Consider the following 19,405-nt stretch of genomic DNA (forward strand, 5'->3'; position numbering starts at 1 on the left):
GGGATCATCTATTTTCCTGCTGCAGTGAGCGTGTGTCAGCCACCAGCCCTCCCCCTCTCCTCTTCAGCACTGACACACACAAACAAAACACAGGATTACAAATAGAACCAGCAATCACCCAATTCTAATTGTTAGCTTTTATCTTTTTTCATAAAAAGGCGAAAAGAACAGAATACTGACACATTGATTTGGTTTGGCTCTGCTCTCACTGTCTCCCCCCTCCCCCCCGCCGTCTCTGTGTCACGTTACACTTTTAAAAGGATTATATAGGCCAGCACAGTGACTGACAGAAAGAGCTGCAACTTTCATTGGATGGTATTTGCAAATGTGAAAGAATTTAGGGAGGAATGGGAACAGGCAGGTACCAAATGTTGCTGGGGTTTGGGGGGAGGGGTGGGGAGTAAAATTATTAATTGATGGTGGAGGAGAGTTGAAAATGGGGGCCACTTTTCATGCATGTTCCATATCATCCCAACGTGTAAAAGTTCACCTGATGATGGGGCAATGCTCCGAAAGCTCGTGCTACCTGTTGGGCTTTAACCTGGGTGTTGTGAGACTACTTACTGTGCCCGCCCCAGCCCAGTGCCGGCAACTCCACATCATGCAAAAAATTCTGCTCGCAGAATGTTTTAGTTTAGGCGAGTACAGTCTTGTTTGAGGCAGGCATCATGATAGGAGCAGGCTTAGAGGGCCGAAGGGCCTGTTCCTGTGCTGTTCTTTGTTAGTAGACCCTCGAGTTCCATTAAGGAGGCCGGATTGCTCATGTTATTTCTGGGTCTTTATCCATTCCACGCGATATCAATTCTCAAATCATTAATTCTCACGGTCAGCCCCCAGTCCGTGCATCATTCGAGAGCAGCGCAATGTTTCAGGGACGGGCTGAGATCAGGAATTTGAATTGCTTGTTGCTCATCCAGAACAAATCCACGATCCACTTTTTAAAAGCCGTAGCATTTCTCGTGTCCACCTGTTTCCACCCACCTCCCCCCACCCCACACACGGAAGAAGCGTTCACATGCAACTTACCCTCAAGAGGTAAGCACTGAAACCTTCCTGGAGCTGCCAAGAACATTCAAATTTCCCTTTTAAACTCAGCAGCCAATTTGATTTCATTGATTTATTATTGTTACATGTATTTACAGTGAAAAGTATTGTTTCTTGCATGCTATACAGACAAAGCATACCATTGGTAGAATCCCTACACTACAGAAGGAGGCCATTCAGCCCATCGAGTCTGCACTGACCGTAATCCCACCCAGGCCCTACCCCCATATATTTTATCCACTATTCCCTCTAGCCTACACTTCTCAGGGCACTAAGGGGCAATTTAGCACAGCCGATCAACCTAGCTTGCACATTTTTAGACTGTAGGGGGAAACCGGAAGAAACCCATGCAGACATGAGGAGAATGTGCAAACTCCACACAGACAGTGACCTGAGCTGAGAATTGAGAATCATAGAGAAGGAAAGTAGAGTGCAGAATGTGGTGTTACAGTCTTAGCTAGGGTGTAGAGAAAGATCAACTTAATGCCAGATAGGTCCATTCAAAAGTCTGACGGCAGCAGGGAAGAAGCTGTTCTTGAGTCGGTCGGTACGTGACCTCAGACTTTCGTATCTTTTTCCTAATGGAAGGTGGAAAATGTCCAGGGTGTGTGGGGTCCTTAATTATGCTGGCTGCTTTGCTGAGGCACGGGATATGTAAACAGAGTCAGTGGATGGGAGACTGGTTTGTGTGATGAATTGGGCTACATTCATGACCTTTTGCAGTTCCTTGCGATCTTCAGCAGAGCAGGAGCCCATACCAAACTGTGATACAACCGGAAAGAATGCTTACAGGAGCACCTGTAAAAGTTGGTAAGAGTCAGAGCTGACATGCCAAATTTCCTTAGTCTTCTGAGAAAGTAGAGGCATTGGTGGGCTTTCTTAACTATAATGTCAGCATGGGTGGGTAGGGCACCAGGACAGGTTGTTGGTGATCTGGACACTTAAGAACTTGAAGCTTTTGACCCTTTCTGCTTTGTCCCTGTTGACGTAGATAGGGGTTTGTTCTCCTTTACGCTTCCTGAAGTCGATGACAATCTCCTTTGTTTTGTTGACATTGAGGGAGAGATTATTGTTGTCATACCAGTTCACCAAATTCTGTCTCATCATTGTCTGAGATCTGACCCATTGAAGTGGTGGCGTCAGCAAACCTAAATCAAATTGGTGGGGAATTTGGCCGCACGGTCATACACATCAGTAAGGGGCTGAAAACACAGCCCTGTGGGGCACCGGTGTTGAGGATGATCATAAAGGAGATGTTGTTGTCTATTCTTACTGATTATGGTCTGTCTGTTCAGAAGTTCAGGATCCAGTCACAGCGGGAGGTGCCGAGGCCCTTAACAGTAGAGACTGAATGGAGAATAAAGAATAAAGAACTATTGGAAGGGTAGAACTTTTGGAAACAATGACAGGGCAATCCAGAATGGTACTCAAAAAAAAATTTATTGTTTAGCACAGTACACTATTAATTACTTCCCAAATTGTTATTTTCCTTTAATCCGACTTAGCCAACGTGCTACCTCAGAAGGGAATGTGTGTTTTACATAATAAACAGCAAGCTCATACCATAAAAGTGACCATCCCTCCACCAACACCTCACGGCCAATAACAAGACAGTGCTGAAAAACTCAGCGGGTCCGGCAGCACCTGTGGAGAGATGGGCCTCAGTCACACCCGACTCCAGATGTGGAGCTCTGTTTCTCTCTCCACGGGGGGGGCGGGGCTGCCAGACCTGCTGGGATTTTCCAGCGTTTTCAGTTTAGATCTCCAGCATCCGCAGTATTTCACTTTTATCCGGATGGCAGGTTACTAGTAACCAGTTCCAGGTCAAAGCACGAGCAGAGGATGAGAGTCAACCACTGGAATGATTTGAAGATGCAAACCTCTCTTTTCTCTGAGTTCAACATAAATTTCTAAACTGGGTGCTCACATTTAGTCAGATGTCTGGTGAGCTAGGTCACTTGGAGTTTGGCAGCCAAAGTGTTCGATTATAAATCACACCCCCAGAAGGTCACCATCAACTAAACATGCACACAGTATAGATAATGTACAGCTAGCAAACACTGTGCGCAAAACAGATAGTAGCTCCTTTTCAATTCTGAAACCAATACAAGGTTTCCTTTATGCTTTTTGGTCCATTACTGAACAAGTTGCCAATGTGACACACTGGCTCAGTTCAGTGAAACACTTGTAAAACACACACTGATCCTTGTCCAAACTGGCAAGATTTCGGATGTCAACCCTACTCTTTGCGTTGGCAGGAATAAGTGCCACGGCGTAACCTCGCCCTAACTCATGGTGTACGTCCCAATTGAGGACTTGAAGTTAATTTATTAGTGCCACAAGTAGGCTTACAGTAATTCTGCAGCAAAGTTACTGCGAAAATCCCCCTAATTGCCACACTCTGTGTACTTTGGGGTCCAAACTTAACAAGGTAGACCCCTCGAGTGGTACGAAAGGAGGGGGCGTCAGGCAAGGGGATTTGTGCCTCAAGTAAGACCACATACAACCAGTCAAGAATTGTTTTTTCTTTTAAAAACATTGCAAGTTGGAATGTGGGCAAAAATTAAGTTAGAAAGGACAACAGAAATGAGAAAGTTTATCTACAGAAACTCAATCCTCACCCAAAGGGCTTCATTCTCCAATTTGTGGATTTAGGAAGATATTATTACTCACACATGCCTCGACAATATTTATTCATCAAAATCCCAGAGGTTTCACATGTAAAGATTTTGGTAATTTCACGAAACTTTGGTACCTGTTTTAGTGAGAGCATTTGCTGCAAAGCTCTGCGAGGCGGTGTCAGGAATTAATAACCAGTTAATTTTTATCCTAAGAGGCAATGGGATGTGTTTCTTTTTACATAAAATGGAAGCATGCAAGCTGTGATCACTAAACCAACACATCACAGGCTCGATCATCTCAGGAGACTTCTCACGCCCCGACTGTGTGTTCCCAGGGAAAGCAGGTGAAAATACCCAGCAGATCTGACAACAGGCGAAGCCGAGAGTGAACATGCCACATCAATGACCTCTCGCCAGGACAGCTCTGCATCACCGACACCAACTGTTCTGACAAAAGGTCCTCGATGTGAAACGTTACCTCTCACCCTCTCTCTCTTTTTCCAGACATGCTGCTCGCCCCTTGCTGAGCAAACTCAGCACTTTGTGTGTTTGCTTCAGATTTCCAGCATCTACAGTGACGCCCGCTCCACCTTGATGGTCAGCTTGCTTGCTGCAGCCTCGTCGAGAAGCCAGTGCACCTCGCCCTTCGCTGGCTGGACACGGGCAGCAGGCAGCGGGTTCCCACCCTTACCTTCCAGGATTTCCTGGATAGAAGATAACAGTGAATCACAGAGAGGTCCAGTTACAGATTAACATTGGGGAATTCTGCTGTTAATTGGCCAACAATTTAACTTAAACAACTCAACAACTTCCATCTTCACTGACATCATAGACAAGTCATTGGTCAGGCCACATTTGGAATACTGGTCACCTTATTATAGAAAGGATATTATTAAACTAGAAAGCGTGCAGAAGAGATTTACTAGGATGCTACCAGGACTTGGTGGTTTAAGTTCTAAGGAGAGGCTGGATAGACTGGGATTTTTTTTCCTCTGCAGCATAGAAGACTTAGGGGTGATCTTATAGAGGCCTATAAAATAATGACAGGCACAGATCAGCTAGAGAGTCAATACCTTTTCCCAAAGGTAGGGGAGTCTAAAACTAGAGGGCATTGGTTTAAGGTGAGAGGGGAGAGATACAAAAGGGTCCAGAAGGGCAATTTTTTCCGGGGGGTGGTATCTGGAACGAGCTACCAGAGGTAGTAGTAGAGGTGGGTACAGTTTTGTCTTTTAAAAAACATTTAGACAGTTAATGAGTAAGATGGGTATAGAGGGATACGGGCCAAATGCAGACAATTGGGACTATCTTAGGAGTTTAAAAAAAGGGTTGGCATGGACAAGTTGGGCTGAAGGCCCTCTTTCCATGCTATAAACCTCTGACTCCATAGCCATACAAACCCAAAAAGCAAAACGGGCTACAATACCATGGAGCCCTAAATCCTTAGTTCATAGAATCCCGACATTGCAGAAGAGGCCATTCAACCCATCAAGTCTGCATCGACTCTTTGACACACTATCTTACTGCTGTACTCTTCCCCCAACCTAGCCCTGTAACCCAACACATTTAGCACGGCCAATCCACCTAACCTGCACATCTTTGGAGTATGGGAGGAAACCCATACAGACATGTGGAGAATGTGCAAACTCCACGCAGTGACCCAAAGTTGGAATTGAACCCAGGTCCATGGCGCTGAGAAGCAGCACTGCTAACCACTGTACCACCCTAGATGTAGAGATGCCAGCATTGGACTGGGATAAACACAGCAAGAAGTCTCATACCCATTTTTAATAAGACAGTCAGTTCTGGATACCACACCTCAGGAAGGACATAATGCCTCTTGGAGTAGGTCCAATAGGGGGGCACCAGAATGAATCCAAGACTTCAAATCATAGAATCCTACGGTGCAGAAGGCAGCCATTCAGCCCACTGAGTCTGCATCAACCACAATCCCACCTGGGCCCTATCCACAAAACCCCATGAATTTACACTAGCTAGTCCCCATGACTCTAAGGGGCAATTTAGCATGGCCAATCCCCCAATCCACACATTCTTGGAGTGTGGGAGGAAACCTGAGCACCTGGAGGAAACCCACACAAACACAGGGAGAGCATGCAGACTCCACACAGACAGTGACCCAAGCCGGGAATAGAACCTGGGTCCCTAGTGCTGTGAGGCAGCAGTGCTAACCACTGTGTCACTTAGGGTTAAGTTATGAGGAGAGGTTGCATAGTATTGACTTGTCCTGCCATTACTTAATGGAGATGTTTCAGTTAATTAGAAGTGTTCTCATAAGGAGGACAAAGATATTATTTCCTATGGTGGGGACGGGGTAGAAAGTCCAGTATAAGAGCAGAGCTTATAATTGGAGGCAGGTTGCTCAGGGATGATGTTGGGAAGCACTTCTTGATGCTTTAGAGGGGGAGAAAGTTGCAATTTCCACTCAAGAAGCTAATCGAGGTTATAGTTCATCACAAATGTCAAAATCTGAGCGTGATAGGATTCTGTCGGGGAACGTGGAATTGAGACACAGGTCAGCAAACGGATGGTGGAATTTACAGGCAGTCGGACTTTCTAAGGGCAGCCTCTTACCTTTAATACGGCAGCCTTACTCTCACCGGTCACCACAAACAGAGCGTAGCGTGCCGCGTTCAGCAGGGGCAGGGTCATGGTGATACGCTTGGGTGGCGGTTTGGGCGAGTCGCTGATCGGAGCAATGATCTTACTTTGTTCCTGTTCCAGGAGGGGGGAGGAACGCTGCGTTAATGGAAGCATTGTAACTCCGGGGTTAGAATCAGCAGATCTATATCACTGCCCATTAGAAAGATCTCAAAAGCTTATCGTGTTAATCCCGCCCCCCCCTCCCTCCCCCACCCACCCACGCACAATGAGATCTGTCTATTGAAAGAGGGAATTTTCATTTCTATAGCACCTTTTCACCAGCTCAGGACATTCCAAAGCACTTTACAGCTAGAATCATAGAATCCCTACAGCACAGGAGGCCATTCGGCCCATCGAGCCTGCACCGATAACAATCCCACCCAGGCCCTATCCCCATAATGCCACATATTTATCTTGCAAATCCCCCAACACTAATTAATTTAGTGTCAGGAGTCAATTTAGCAATCTAATCCGCACATCTTTGGAGTGTGGGAGGAAACCAGAGCACCCGGAAGAAACCCATGCAGACACAGGGAGAACGTGCAAACTCCACACAGACAGTGACCCGAGACTGGAACTGAACTCGGGTCCCTGGCGCCGTGAGTCCGCAGTGCTAACCATTGTGTCACTAATGAGGTACTTCTGAAAGACAATCATTGTTGACTAGTAGGGAAGGTGAGTGGTCTGGAGTCACACCGAGTGTCTGACCTGCTCCAAGATTTATTTATTAGTCACAAGGTTTGTATTAACACTACAATGAAGTTACTGTGAAAATCCCCGAGTCGCCACATTCCGATGCCTGTTTGGGTACACAGACAGAATTTCACACGGCCGATGCACCTACCCAGCACGTCTTTCAGACAGAGGGGAAACTGAAGCACCTGGAGGAAACCCACGCAGACATGGGGAGGATGTGCAGATTCCACACAGACAGTGACCCAAGCCAGGAATTGAACCTGGGTCCCAGGCACTGTGAGGCAGCAGTGCTAACCACAGTGCCACCCCGTGATCCAGCCAATGCTGCTCTGCAGTACAGCCTCATTGTGGTGGGGAGGGGGGTTGCTCCCAGCCTTGTTGAGCTGTGGCTCACAGTCAGAGGGTTGTTGATTCAAGCCCCACTCTGGAGAGTTTAGCTCCACAATTCAGGCTGACTTTTCTCACACCGAGCTACACACTGCCTCCCTCACACCCACTTCCTCCCCACACCCAGTCCCCCACTGACCTCCCCCCCACCCTACTATCCTCATACCTCACGCTCCATTCCCCCCTCCCCATTTGCCTTTCATGTTAATTTCTGCACTTGGATGCTACCTCCCTGGTTTCATGAACAAGAACCACATCTAGCACCAGTCCCTTTGTGCTGCAGCTTTCTATCAACTCTCTCCTTAGCTAGATGTCCATCAATCTATCTGCTTTAACTGTGAACAGATCGAAGATATCCCCTCCAACACAGCGGTGTTGCTAAGTTACCTGCAGAAGGGGATGATCTGGGAAGAGAGAGCAAGTGTGTCCATCGGGTCCAATCCCCAGGATGAGCAAGTCAAACACGGGAATGCTATCACCTGGAAATAGCTGGAGACAAAAGACACGAACGTTAAAATAAAACACCCAACCCAACATCACTGAACGCAAGAACCACTGCTGCTCAAATCATCTAAGGATCTGGTGCGTTAAGATTAAAATGTGGTTAAACTGCAGCAAAGTGGAGTTCTGAGGCATCACATCTCAAGGGGAGGCGACGGCCTAGTGGTATTATCACTAAATCTGGAAACTCAGCTAATGTCCTGGGGACCTGGGTTCGAATCCCGCCACAGCAGATGATGGAATCTGAATTCAACAAAAAATGTCTGGAATTAAGAGTCTACTGATGATCATGAAACTACTATCGGAAAAACCCATCTAGTTCATTAATGTCCCTTTAGGGAAGGAAATCTGCTGTCCTTATCTGATCTGGCCTACATGTGACTCCAAAACCACAGCAATGTGGTTGACTCTCAACTGCCCTCAGGCAGCTAGGGATGGGCAATAAATACTGGCCCAGCCAGCAACGCCCATGTCCCACAAATGAATAAAAGAATCTCACATTCCCCCAGTTGTTGGATTGGAGGTAGTGAATTTAAAATGCCAACACACCTTTAAATGAGGGGGTGAGCAGGATGAAGCGAGTCAGGCCCAGTTCACTGATGTTACACCACGTTAGCGAATGGCCAGCACCAGTTGTCACCGACTGCTGGATAGTATTACTTTGCAGATTGTACAACAACAATGGAGGAGGCCATTCAGCCCACTGTTCCAATTCTTTGTATTAATTATTCACATTCTTTTCATGTGATGTGGGTGTCGCTGGCTGGGCCAGCATTTACTTCCCAACCCTAATTATCCTGTGAGAAGGTGACATTGACTTGCCATCTTGAACCACTGCAGTCCATGCGATATAGGTACATCGACAATCTGTCCTGGTCCCCCCCATGCTGACGCTACAGCTAAGAAAGCCCACCAAATGCCTTTATTTTCTCAGGAGGCTAAGGAAATTCGGCATGTCCGCTACCACTCCCACCAATTTTATAGATGCAACACAGAAAGCATCTTTACCTGTTGTATTAGAGCTTGGTATGGTTCCTGCTCTGTCCAAGAAACTACAAAAGGGGTTATGAATGTAGTTCAATCCATCACGCAAACCAGCCTCCCATCCATTGACTTTGTCTACACTTCCCACTGCCACAGAAAAGCAGCCAGCATAATTAAGGACCCCACGCACCCCGGACATTTTCTCTTCCACCTTCTTCTGTCGGGAAAAAGATACAAAAGTCTGAGGTCACGCACCAACCGACTCAAGAACAGCTTCTCCCCTGCTGCCATCAGACTTTTGAATGGACCTACCTCACACTAAATTGATCTTTCTCTACACCCTAGCTTTGACTGTAATCCTACATTCAGCACTTGCTGCTTTCCTTCTCAATGAACGGTACGCTTTGTCTGTATAGCACGCAAGAAACAAAACTTTTCACAGTATGTTAATATATGTGACAATAATAAATCAAAAAGCATAAATAATCCAGGAGCAGTCTCTCCCTTTACAGCCTCCCAACGGGCAAAGATGGGAAGCCAGAGTTTCCTGCCTTCTGCCAGTTTCTGATCAGTGCTTTTATACCTAGACACGGAGTCACAATACGTTTCTGCTCAGTCCAGTACCTCTCTCAATCTCTCCTCGTACTTGTTTGCTGCTTCCTCCACAGACAGCGAAGGGTTAATTGCGACCACATGGTTATTTGGGATTGAGATCTTGGAGAGCAGGTGTTTCTGAAAGAGACAATGCGAAGGATTAAATGGGATGGATGCCAGCCCGGCAATGCGCTGGAAAGTCATTCACACGCAACTCAAATAAAGCAAGGGCAAATATTGCTCTGTTCGCCCAACAGACAACTGGAAGACCCATTCATCAACCTGGTAGCTCTGCTTATATCAACCTTAGCTCAGATATCCTGTCCCTGCCTCTTCTGGTGACTAATACCCTGCGTTTTCAATCTAATCCACTGACAAAAATAGGCCACAGAGAGCCACAACAATAGAACATAGAAAAACTACAGCACAAACAGGCCCTTCGGCCCACAAGTTGCGCCGATAATATCCATACCTACTAGGCTTACCTATTACCCTCAATTCTATTAAGTTTCATGTACTCATCCAGAAGTCTCTTGAAAGACCCCATCAAGTTTGCCTCCAACACCACCGACGGCAGCCGATTCCACTCACCCACCACCCTCAGTGAAAAACTTACTCCTGATATCTCCTCTGCGTTTATGTAGCCCATCTAGTAAAACATTCTGGCTTGCTTCACAACATCAGAATACTGAAAGGCCTGGATAGAGTGGACGTGGGGGAAGATGTTTCCTAGTAGCGGGAGAGACTGGGATCGGACAGCACAGCCTTAGCGTAAAGGGACAACCCTTTAGAACCGTGTTGAGAAGGAATTTCTTCAGCCAGAGAGTGGTAAATCTGTGGAATCTTTGCTGCAGAAGGCTGTGGAGACCCGGTTATTGAGTGAAGTTTATTTATTAGTCACAACTAAGGCTTACATTAACACTACACTGAAGCTATGGTGTAGTTTTATGAATAACGTGGCGTGAGTGTACTTGAGGCAGAGATCGACAGGATCCTGATAGGTAAGGGGATCAAAGGTTATGGGGAAGGGGGTTGAAAAACATATCAGCCATGATGGAATGGCGGAGCAGACTTGAGGGGCTGAATGGCCTAATCCTGTTCTTATATCTTATGGTAAACATCGATACTTAACTATATAAGGGATATTGAGAGGTAATCAAAAGCTTGGAGAGCTAAGAAAGGGAAGCGGACTTTTGATGAAAGTTGCGAGATTTCGGATGGGAATTCAAACTTGGGGCCCAGGCAGCCGAAGGCACGGCTGTTAATACTGGGGAAGCGATTAAGATTGGGGATATCAAACGCAAGGAGCACCGAGAATTTCAGAGCTGGGGAGAGGCAAGACCATGGAGGGGATTGAACCCCAAGCTGCTGGAAACACCAGTCAGCCCCTTTAGAACCCAGAACATTAACCTATTGTTTCTCCGTACAGTTAGCTGCTGTGAAAGTAGGGTTTACCAACTGCCGCTGCTCTCGTAACAGAGTTATTGTGAAATGAATGGTGTCAGATCTGATTATAGGATTACTACAGAGCAGAAGGAGGCCATTTGGCCTATCAGATCTATACTGACCACAATCCCACCTAGGCCCTATCCCCGCAACCCCATATATTTACCCTGCTAATCCCTCAAACCTACGCATCCTGGGACACTAAGGGGCAATTCAGCTTGGCCAATCCACCGAACCTACACATCTTTGCAGTGTGGGAGGAAACCCGAGCTCCTAGAAGAAACCCACACAGAAGGAGGCCATTCGGTCCATTGAGTCTGCACCAACAACAATTCCATCCAGGCCCTATCCCTGTAACCCCACATATTTACCCCTTTAATTTAATCTGATCTAGTCTAAAACTAGAGAGCATAGGTTTAAGGTGAAAGGGAAGAGATACAAAAGGGTTCAGAAGGGCAGTTCTTTCACTCAGAGGGTGGTAAGTGAATGTGCAGACTCCACACAGACAGTGAGCCAAGCTGGGAATTGAACCTGGTCCCTGGCGCTGTGAGGCAGCAGTGCTAACCACTGTGCCACCCAATCTGCAGCCATCAAGGGCTGGGTTAGTAAATTTTCTGAATGTATGGGCAGAAGGGTGAGGCAGTTTAATTTGGGCTGACTGCTTTCTCAAGATGACAGACCTGTCAATGGGAGTTTGAAACAAAGCATTGATTTTTTTCCTCTGGTAAGGGTGGAGGGGGTAACCTTATCTCTGACCAAGCCAGCGTTCCAGAACAGTCACTGACTGATTAGCTCATTATCATAACTCTGTGTTTGGTGAACAGACTGATCATAGGATCCTGCGTCATTCCCACTTGGCTCTCTCTGCAAGTTCGATAGACTAGAATCATAGAATCCCTACAGCACAGGAGACGGCCATTCAGCCCATCGCATCTGCACTGACCACAATCCCACCCAGGCCCTATCCCATACATTTATCCTACCTGGTCTCCCTGACACTAAAGAGCGATTTAGCATGGCCAAACCACCTAACCCGCACATCTTTGGAGTGTGGGAGGGAACCGGAGCACCTGGAGGAAACCCATGCAGACACGTGGAGAATGTACAAACTCCACACAGACAGTGACCCAAGCCAGGAATCGAACCTGGGTCCTGGCACTGAGGCAGCAGTGCTAACCACTGCGCCACCCCATAGTCTGCCAACTAGTGAGAGAAGCTTAAAAATCACTACTGTACAGAAGGAGGCCATTCAGTCCATCAAGTCTGCACCGACAACAATCCCACACAGGCCCCATGCCCATAACTCCACCTATTTATTCCTCTAATCGAATCTAATTAGTCTAAAACTAGAGGGCTTAGGTTCAAAGTGAGAGGGAAGAGATACGAAAGGGTTCAGAGGGGCAATGTTTTCAGAGGGTGGTGAGTGTTTGGAACGAGCTGCCAGAGGCGGGTACAATTTTGTTTTTTAAAATGCAGTTCTACAGTTACATGGGTAAGATGCGTATAGAGGGATATGGGCCAAATGTGGGCAATTGGGATGAGTTTAGTGGTTAAAAACTGGACAGCATGGACATGTTGGGCTGAAGGACCTGTTTCCATGCTGTAAAGCTCTGTGATTCTAAACCCCCCCCACTAAGGGGCAACTTAGCATGGCCAATCTACCTAACCTTGGGATTAAGTTGACAGCCTTCTCAAGATGATAGACCTGTCAACTGGAGTTTGAAACAAAAGCGTTGATTTTGCTTTGGACTGTGGGAGGAAACCGCAGCACCTGGAGGAAACCCACACAGACACTGGGAGAACGTGCAAACCCCACACAAACAACAGTCACCCAAGGAATTGAACCCAGGTCCCTGGACTGTGAAGCAGCAATTCTAACCACAAGTGACATAACAGGCTCTGACCATTATCCCAACACCTTCTGCATACGCAAAGCATTATTTCTCTCTCCACACATGCTGCCAGACATGATTTTACCAGCACTTTCTGTTATCATTTCAGAATTTGCAGTATCTGCAGTATTTTGCTTTTACACGACCATTCTATCCTGAACGGCAAGTATATCCCAACAGAACTTGAGGGTGAATGTGAAAGATCTCATGCCAGTATTCTGAAGGAGGAGACAGGAATTTGCCCCGTGTCCCAGCCAATATTTACCCTCAATTAACATCACAGAAGCAGCTCGTTTGATGATTATCACATTGCTGTTTGCGGGAGCTTGCTTTGCACAAATTGGATGCTGTGTTTCCCACATTAGGTGGAGATGCTGGTATTGGATTGGGGTAAACACACTAAGAAGTCTCACAACACCAGGTTAAAGTCCAACAGGTTTATTTGGTAGCAAAAGCCACTAGCTTTCGGAACCCTGCTCCTTCACTAGGTAACTTACCTAATAAAGGAGCAGTTCAAGAAACAATACTTTTCACTGTATCCCAATACACGTTGGCAAATTATGTTACAGTTCTATAAAATGTTGGTTAGACCACATTTGGAATACTGTGCCCAATTCTGGTCACCACACTACCAGAAGGACGTGGAGGCTTTGGAGAGAGTACAGAAAAGGTTTACCTGGATGTTTCCTGGTATGGAGGGTATTCGATATGAGGAGAAATTGAATAAACTGGGATTGTTCTCCCTAGAAAGACAATGGCCGAGGAAGACCAATACCTGATAGAAGTTTATACACAGGGCGAACAGTTGGAAGCTTTTTCTGGGGCAGAAATGACAATTACAAGGGGGCAAAAGTTCAAGATAAGGGGGGGTGGGGGAGGTTCAATGAAAATATGTGGGGGAAGTTTTTCTTAAATGCAAAAGGCAGTGGGAGCCTGCAATGCACTGCCAAGTGAGGTAGTTGAGGCAGATACATTAGTTACGATGATGACTTGTCTTGATAGGCATATGAACAAATGGGGAATAGAGGGGTATAGGTGGTTGATTTAGATAGGTAAACGTGATCAGTGCAGGCTTGGAGGGCCGAAGGGCCTGTTTCTGTGCTGTACTGTTCTATGTGACAATAATAAATCAATTCAAAAATCAAATTTGAGAAGAGGATGGAATCTAGACTCTGTGGAACTGCTAGAAGCACACTTCTGTTTCAAAATTATTAGATGTGTAGCCACTGTTCCCAAGACCAGATGTGGTATCAGGAAAGCAGAGAACTGCCAAGAACACCGAGGAAGGAAAATTTAAAATAAAAACAGATGGCATCCACATGTTCCAGACACTCTCACCTCAGCTATTTCCTCACAAGTCTTGGATTCCACTGGGAAGGGTTATTCTCCTGGGGTATCTTAACCCCAAGTCTCATTAGCCATAATCTTAGCTTGACGTAAAAACAGAGAATGCTGGAACAACTCTGCAGAGGGTCAGTGATTGGTGGGAACTTGGAGAGATTGCACAAAGGGGTGGCATGGTTAGCACCGCTGCCTCTCAGTGCCAGGGACCTGGGTTCAATTCACGGCTTGGGACACTGTCTGTGTGGAGCTCCCCCCGTGTCTGCATGGGTTTCCTCCAGGTGCTCCAGTTTCCTCCCACACTCCAAAGATGTACGGGTTAGGTGGATTGGCCATGCTAAATTGCCCCTTTGCATCGGGGGACTAGCTCGGGTAAACGTATGGGGACAGGGCCGGAGAGGGATTGCGGTCTGTGCAGACTCAATGGGCCAAATGGCCTCCTTCTGCACTGCAGGATTCGATAAAAGGTGCACAGGGTACAAAACAAAGGCAGTGTTAAGGACAATAGTAGGCACTGATAATGGCATAAAGGTAAGACGCAAACTGTGTTACAAGCAAAATACCCAAATCTGAAACAAAAACAGAAAATGCTGGAAAATCTCAGCAGGTTTGACGGCATCTGCAGAGAGAGAATAGAGCCAACGTTGAGACTGGAAGACCCTTTGTCAGAGCTAAGAGCAAAGAAAACCAGAAAAGATTTCTGCTATGCTTGTGGGGGGGTGGGGTGGGTGGTGCGGTGGTGGTGGTGGTGGTGGCTGTAATTTGAACAAGGAACTATAAAAGGTGATAAAGGCTGAGAACGGCGCTAAAAGTGTCCATTAAGGTGATCAGAATAAGTGAATGGCAGAATAGAGATACTGATTTCAGTTGCCCTGAAAGGGGCTCTGGCAAGGAGGGAGCAAGATGGAGACCGAGAACGGAGAAGAGGAAAAACAGAAGTGAGAATGAACAAAGGGCAAAAAGTTACAGCACAGGAACAGGCCCTTCGGCCCCTCCAATTCTGCACCAGCCATGCTGCCCATCTGAACTAAAACCCCCAAAGAACAAAGAAGATTACTGGACAGGAATGAAGGGTGATGAAAATGAATGAATGAATGAATGAGATGAGGAAAAAAAAGAAATTAAATTAATGGAAATGGGGTGAAGGTGGAGGGGAGAGTTCATGTGTTTACTGGGAGAAGAAAGCTCAGTGAAAGCAAGGCTCCAGAACAAATGATAGATGACCATGTGGGGGAAGGGGCTGGTTAGAGTTGGGACAATATTTTTCTTTCAACTTGCTGGCATTTTTGGTTCTTGTTTTCAGCGTCCGCAGTGTTTCACTTTTGTCTTATCTGATTGTGTTAGTCGGTAGCTCGTTGCTTGTGGATCTAAAGGTTTGAGTTCCAGTCCCACTGTTTTGCAGAGCAGCAGGGCAAGAAACAGCATCAGTATCCAACATTTACCTTGCAAATAAACGGACTAACTGGAAATTATCCTGCTGCTGTTTGCGGGAGCTGGCCGTGTACAAATTAGCTGCTGTGCTTCCTACATTACAACACTGCTGACACATCAAAAGTACCAGACTGCCCATAAGCCACAGAGTTTTACAGCACAAAGACAGGCCAGACTTGGAGATGTCAAATGAAAAAGCACAATAGAAAACATTTCGTTCATTTTTCATTAACACGAATCCCAATTTTAACTGGGACTACAAATTCCAAACCTCAGTCTTTCCCAGATTATTAAAAGCCCCAACACTGATGATCCATTAACAAACATCTTTTCCTGGATCATTAATTGCCAATTCCACACAATCACTCGTCCTGTATTAATACTCAACCGCAATATTAAACTCATTTACCGATATTGACCATATATATTTCCACCTCAACATTTAATATCCCCCAACCCTCATCCAGGCACCTGTTCTCCCTAATAATAACCCCCAACCCGGCACAATTCCCTGAAATGATAACCCCCAACCCGGCACAATTCCCCGAAATGATAACCCCCAACCCGGCACAATTCCCCGAAATGATAACCCCCAACCCGGCACAATTCCCCGGAATGATAACCCCCAACCCGGCACAATTCCCCAAAATGATAACCCCCAACCCGGCACAATTCCCCAAAATGATAACCCCCAACCCGGCACAATTCCCCGAAATGATAACCCCCAACCCGGCACAATTCCCCGAAATGATAACCCCCAACCCGGCACAATTCCCCAAAATGATAACCCCCAACCCGGCACAATTCCCCAAAATGATAACCCCCAACCCGGCACAATTCCCCAAAATGATAACCCCCAACCCGGCACAATTCCCCAAAATGATAACCCCACCCTGGCACCAGTCCCTGAAATGATAACCCCCCAACCCGGCACAATTCCCCAAAATGATAACCCCACCCTGGCACCAGTCCCCTGAAAATAACTCCACCCTGGCACAATTCCTTGAATGATAATCCCCCCCCCAAGCCCAATCCCCCCAGTGTCCATTCCCCGGTCCCCCCCTCCCCAGGTACCCCCCCCGTGCCCACTCCCTCGGGTCCCCTGCTCCTCACCCGGTACAGGCCGCAGGTGCTGTCCGGGCTCTCGAACGGGACCAGCCTCTCGTCGCAGAAGCCGAGGACCCAGCGGCTCCAGGCGGCGGCCCCGGGCGACTCGGCCTGGCGGGCGGCGGCCTGGGGCAGCTCGGCGGAGAGCAGCGACACCAGGCTGCCGCCGGACACGGCCAGGGTGAAGCGGCCGCGCTCGCCCACCGCCCCGGCGGCCTGAGCCAGCACCAGGTCACCCAGGGCCGTGCCCAGCTCCCGGGCTGAAGGGAAGACGCTGACCCGCGGGGACGACATCCCGACTGGAGCCGCTCGCCGGCTGCCCCGACCTGATAGGCTGTGCCGCCTGTCAATCAGTCCATAACCTATTGGTATAGCCGACTGTCAATCATCTGGATCTCTGTGTTGATTGGCCTAGTCGCCTGTCAGCCAGCCTACCGTCCCTCCCTATTAGCCCACCCGGCCTTCTCTAACAACAAGCTACATTTCTATTGGTCCATCTGGCTATCAATCATCTAGATCTCTGTGCTGATTGGTTCAGCCTTCTATAAGCCAGCCCACCACCTCTCCTTATTGGCCCAGCCCACCTTCGCCCACCCTCAGCTACATTTCTATTGGTCCACTCACCGGTCAATCGGCCAACGGCGATCCCAATTGGCGACGTCGTCTGTCAAGCACCACCATCCCTTTCTCTGCGGCCGAAACCCGTCACCCGCCCAATCCCAATCTTGATTGGTCTAGTCTCCTATCAATCATCCGTTTCTGCATACCGATTGGATCATCCCAATGTCAATTATTCACGCTTCCGCCTTTCGGTAGACGGAGTGCCTTTTGCTGAAACCTGATTGGTGAAACAGTGGGCGGTCCAGCCCTAACTCTAATCTGATTGGTTCTTGCACATCACCCGAGTAATACACGCCTTCCGTTGTCGCAGATTGGCCGAGAGAGATGCCAATCATCACTAGTGCGGACTTTGATTGGTGGATTGAAAACAACAGCTTCAACAGGGAGCAAGAGGCCATTCAGCCCATCTAGTTTGTGCTGTTTATTCTATCCCAAACCTAATTCTATTCTATCTCCACAGTTGCTGTCAGATCTACTGAGATTTTCCAGCACTTTCTCAGATTCCACCATCCGCAGAATTTTGCTTTTACTGTTCTGAGTCAGTTGGGCTTGGCCAGTAGCCCCAGTAATGATTCAGCAAAATAAACATAAGCTTTGTTGTGCAGTTTAACTAACCACCTATGTTCTCCATTATGGACAGGTTGCTGTTTCATATTCAACAACAACTTGCACTTACATAGCACCTTCAATGTAGTAAAGTGTCCCCAAGCCATCACAGGGTCGTCAGACAATCTGACACCAAGTCGGAAAGAACAAAAAACATTACAGTGCAGGAACAGGCCCTCCAAGCCTGTGCCGATCACATTGTCCCACCCAGACCCACTGCCTGTATCCCTCTATACCTCACCTATTCCCCAACCTTAGCCCTGTAACCCTACACATTTGCATGGCCAATCCACCTAACCTACACATCTTTGGATATTAAAGGGCATTTTAACATGGCTAATCCACCCTAGCCCGCACATTTTTGAACTGTGGGAGCACCCGGAGGAAACCCACACAGACACGGAGAGAACATGCAACTCTATTTGATTCCTGGCTTGGGTGACTGTCTGTGCAGAGTCCCTGGCGCTGTGAGGCAGCAGCGCTAACCATTGTACTGAGAGGCTCACTCAGCCTTTTCAGAGGGGCAGTTAAGAGTCAACCACATTGCTGTGGCTCTGACATCACGTGTAGGCCAGACCTGGTAAGGATGGCAGATTTCTTTCCCTAACCCATGATGGATTTTTATGACAATCTGGCTTGCCGTTCCAGATTATTTATTCCAAATTGCCTTGGTGTGCTTTGAACCCACACCACCAGAAGCTCTGAATAAATGTCCAGTTACATTACCATCCTGTCTGCTAGCTGGAGGCACAATAGAAACTGGAATTGTTCTGCTTAAAAGCGAGAAAGGTACCAGGTTATGGGGTTCAGAACGATGAGGTATTTTGGTAGACAGGGAGAAAGTGAGTGGAGGGTTGGTATTCACAGGATAGAGAATTCTCATAGAATCCCTACAGTGCAAAAGGAGGCCATTCGGCCTATCGAGCCTGCACCGACCACAATCCCACCCAGGCCCTATCCCCATAGCCCCACATATCTAACCTGCGAACCCCCCTGACACTAAGGGACAATTTAGCATGGCCAATCCACCTAAGCTGCACATCTTTCGGACTGTGGGAGGAAACCCACGCAGATACAGGGAGAACATGCAGACTCCGCACGTACAGTGACCTGAAGCCGGAATTGAACCCAGCTCCCTGACACTATGAGCCAGCAGTGCTAACCCACTATGCCACCCCTATTTAAACACCAAGAAATTCAGAAGTAAATTCAATAACAACTTTCAAAGGAGGAGTGGGGTGGGCAGTAATGTATAAGTGCAAAGAGTGTGGCACTCATTGCATAGCTGTTACAAAACAAACAGTATCAGTGAGATGGGCTGAATGGTCTCTTGTGCTGTACTATTTGAAGAACCTTCCTCTCCATGAATTATCACCAGGGCTTTGAAAAATAATTAAAATGTCAAATACAAGATGCCACGGGAAGGATAGAGACACGTGAAACCAACACCGCCCCAGCCCCTGCTGCCGCCACCCC

The 19,405-nt window shown here is 47.3% G+C and overlaps 1 protein-coding gene across 1 annotated transcript; it reads right to left on the bottom strand.

The window, feature by feature from the left end:
• Window positions 1–2,467: 2,467 nt before the first annotated feature.
• On the bottom strand, window positions 2,468–17,020 carry pgls (6-phosphogluconolactonase). Its single transcript, XM_080216606.1, has 5 exons — window positions 16,709–17,020; window positions 9,516–9,623; window positions 7,794–7,895; window positions 6,255–6,395; window positions 2,468–4,369 (listed from the first exon to the last, which is right to left on the bottom strand). The coding sequence occupies exons 1-5, from the start codon at window positions 16,994–16,996 to the stop codon at window positions 4,235–4,237; spliced, it is 774 nt and encodes a 257-aa protein (XP_080072732.1). The 5' UTR covers window positions 16,997–17,020; the 3' UTR covers window positions 2,468–4,234.
• Window positions 17,021–19,405: the final 2,385 nt, after the last annotated feature.

This window comes from Carcharhinus amblyrhynchos, chromosome 33 (genome assembly GCF_965287045.1).
Source record: "Carcharhinus amblyrhynchos chromosome 33, sCarAmb.v2.hapA, whole genome shotgun sequence".
Lineage (NCBI taxonomy): Eukaryota > Metazoa > Chordata > Chondrichthyes > Carcharhiniformes > Carcharhinidae > Carcharhinus > Carcharhinus amblyrhynchos.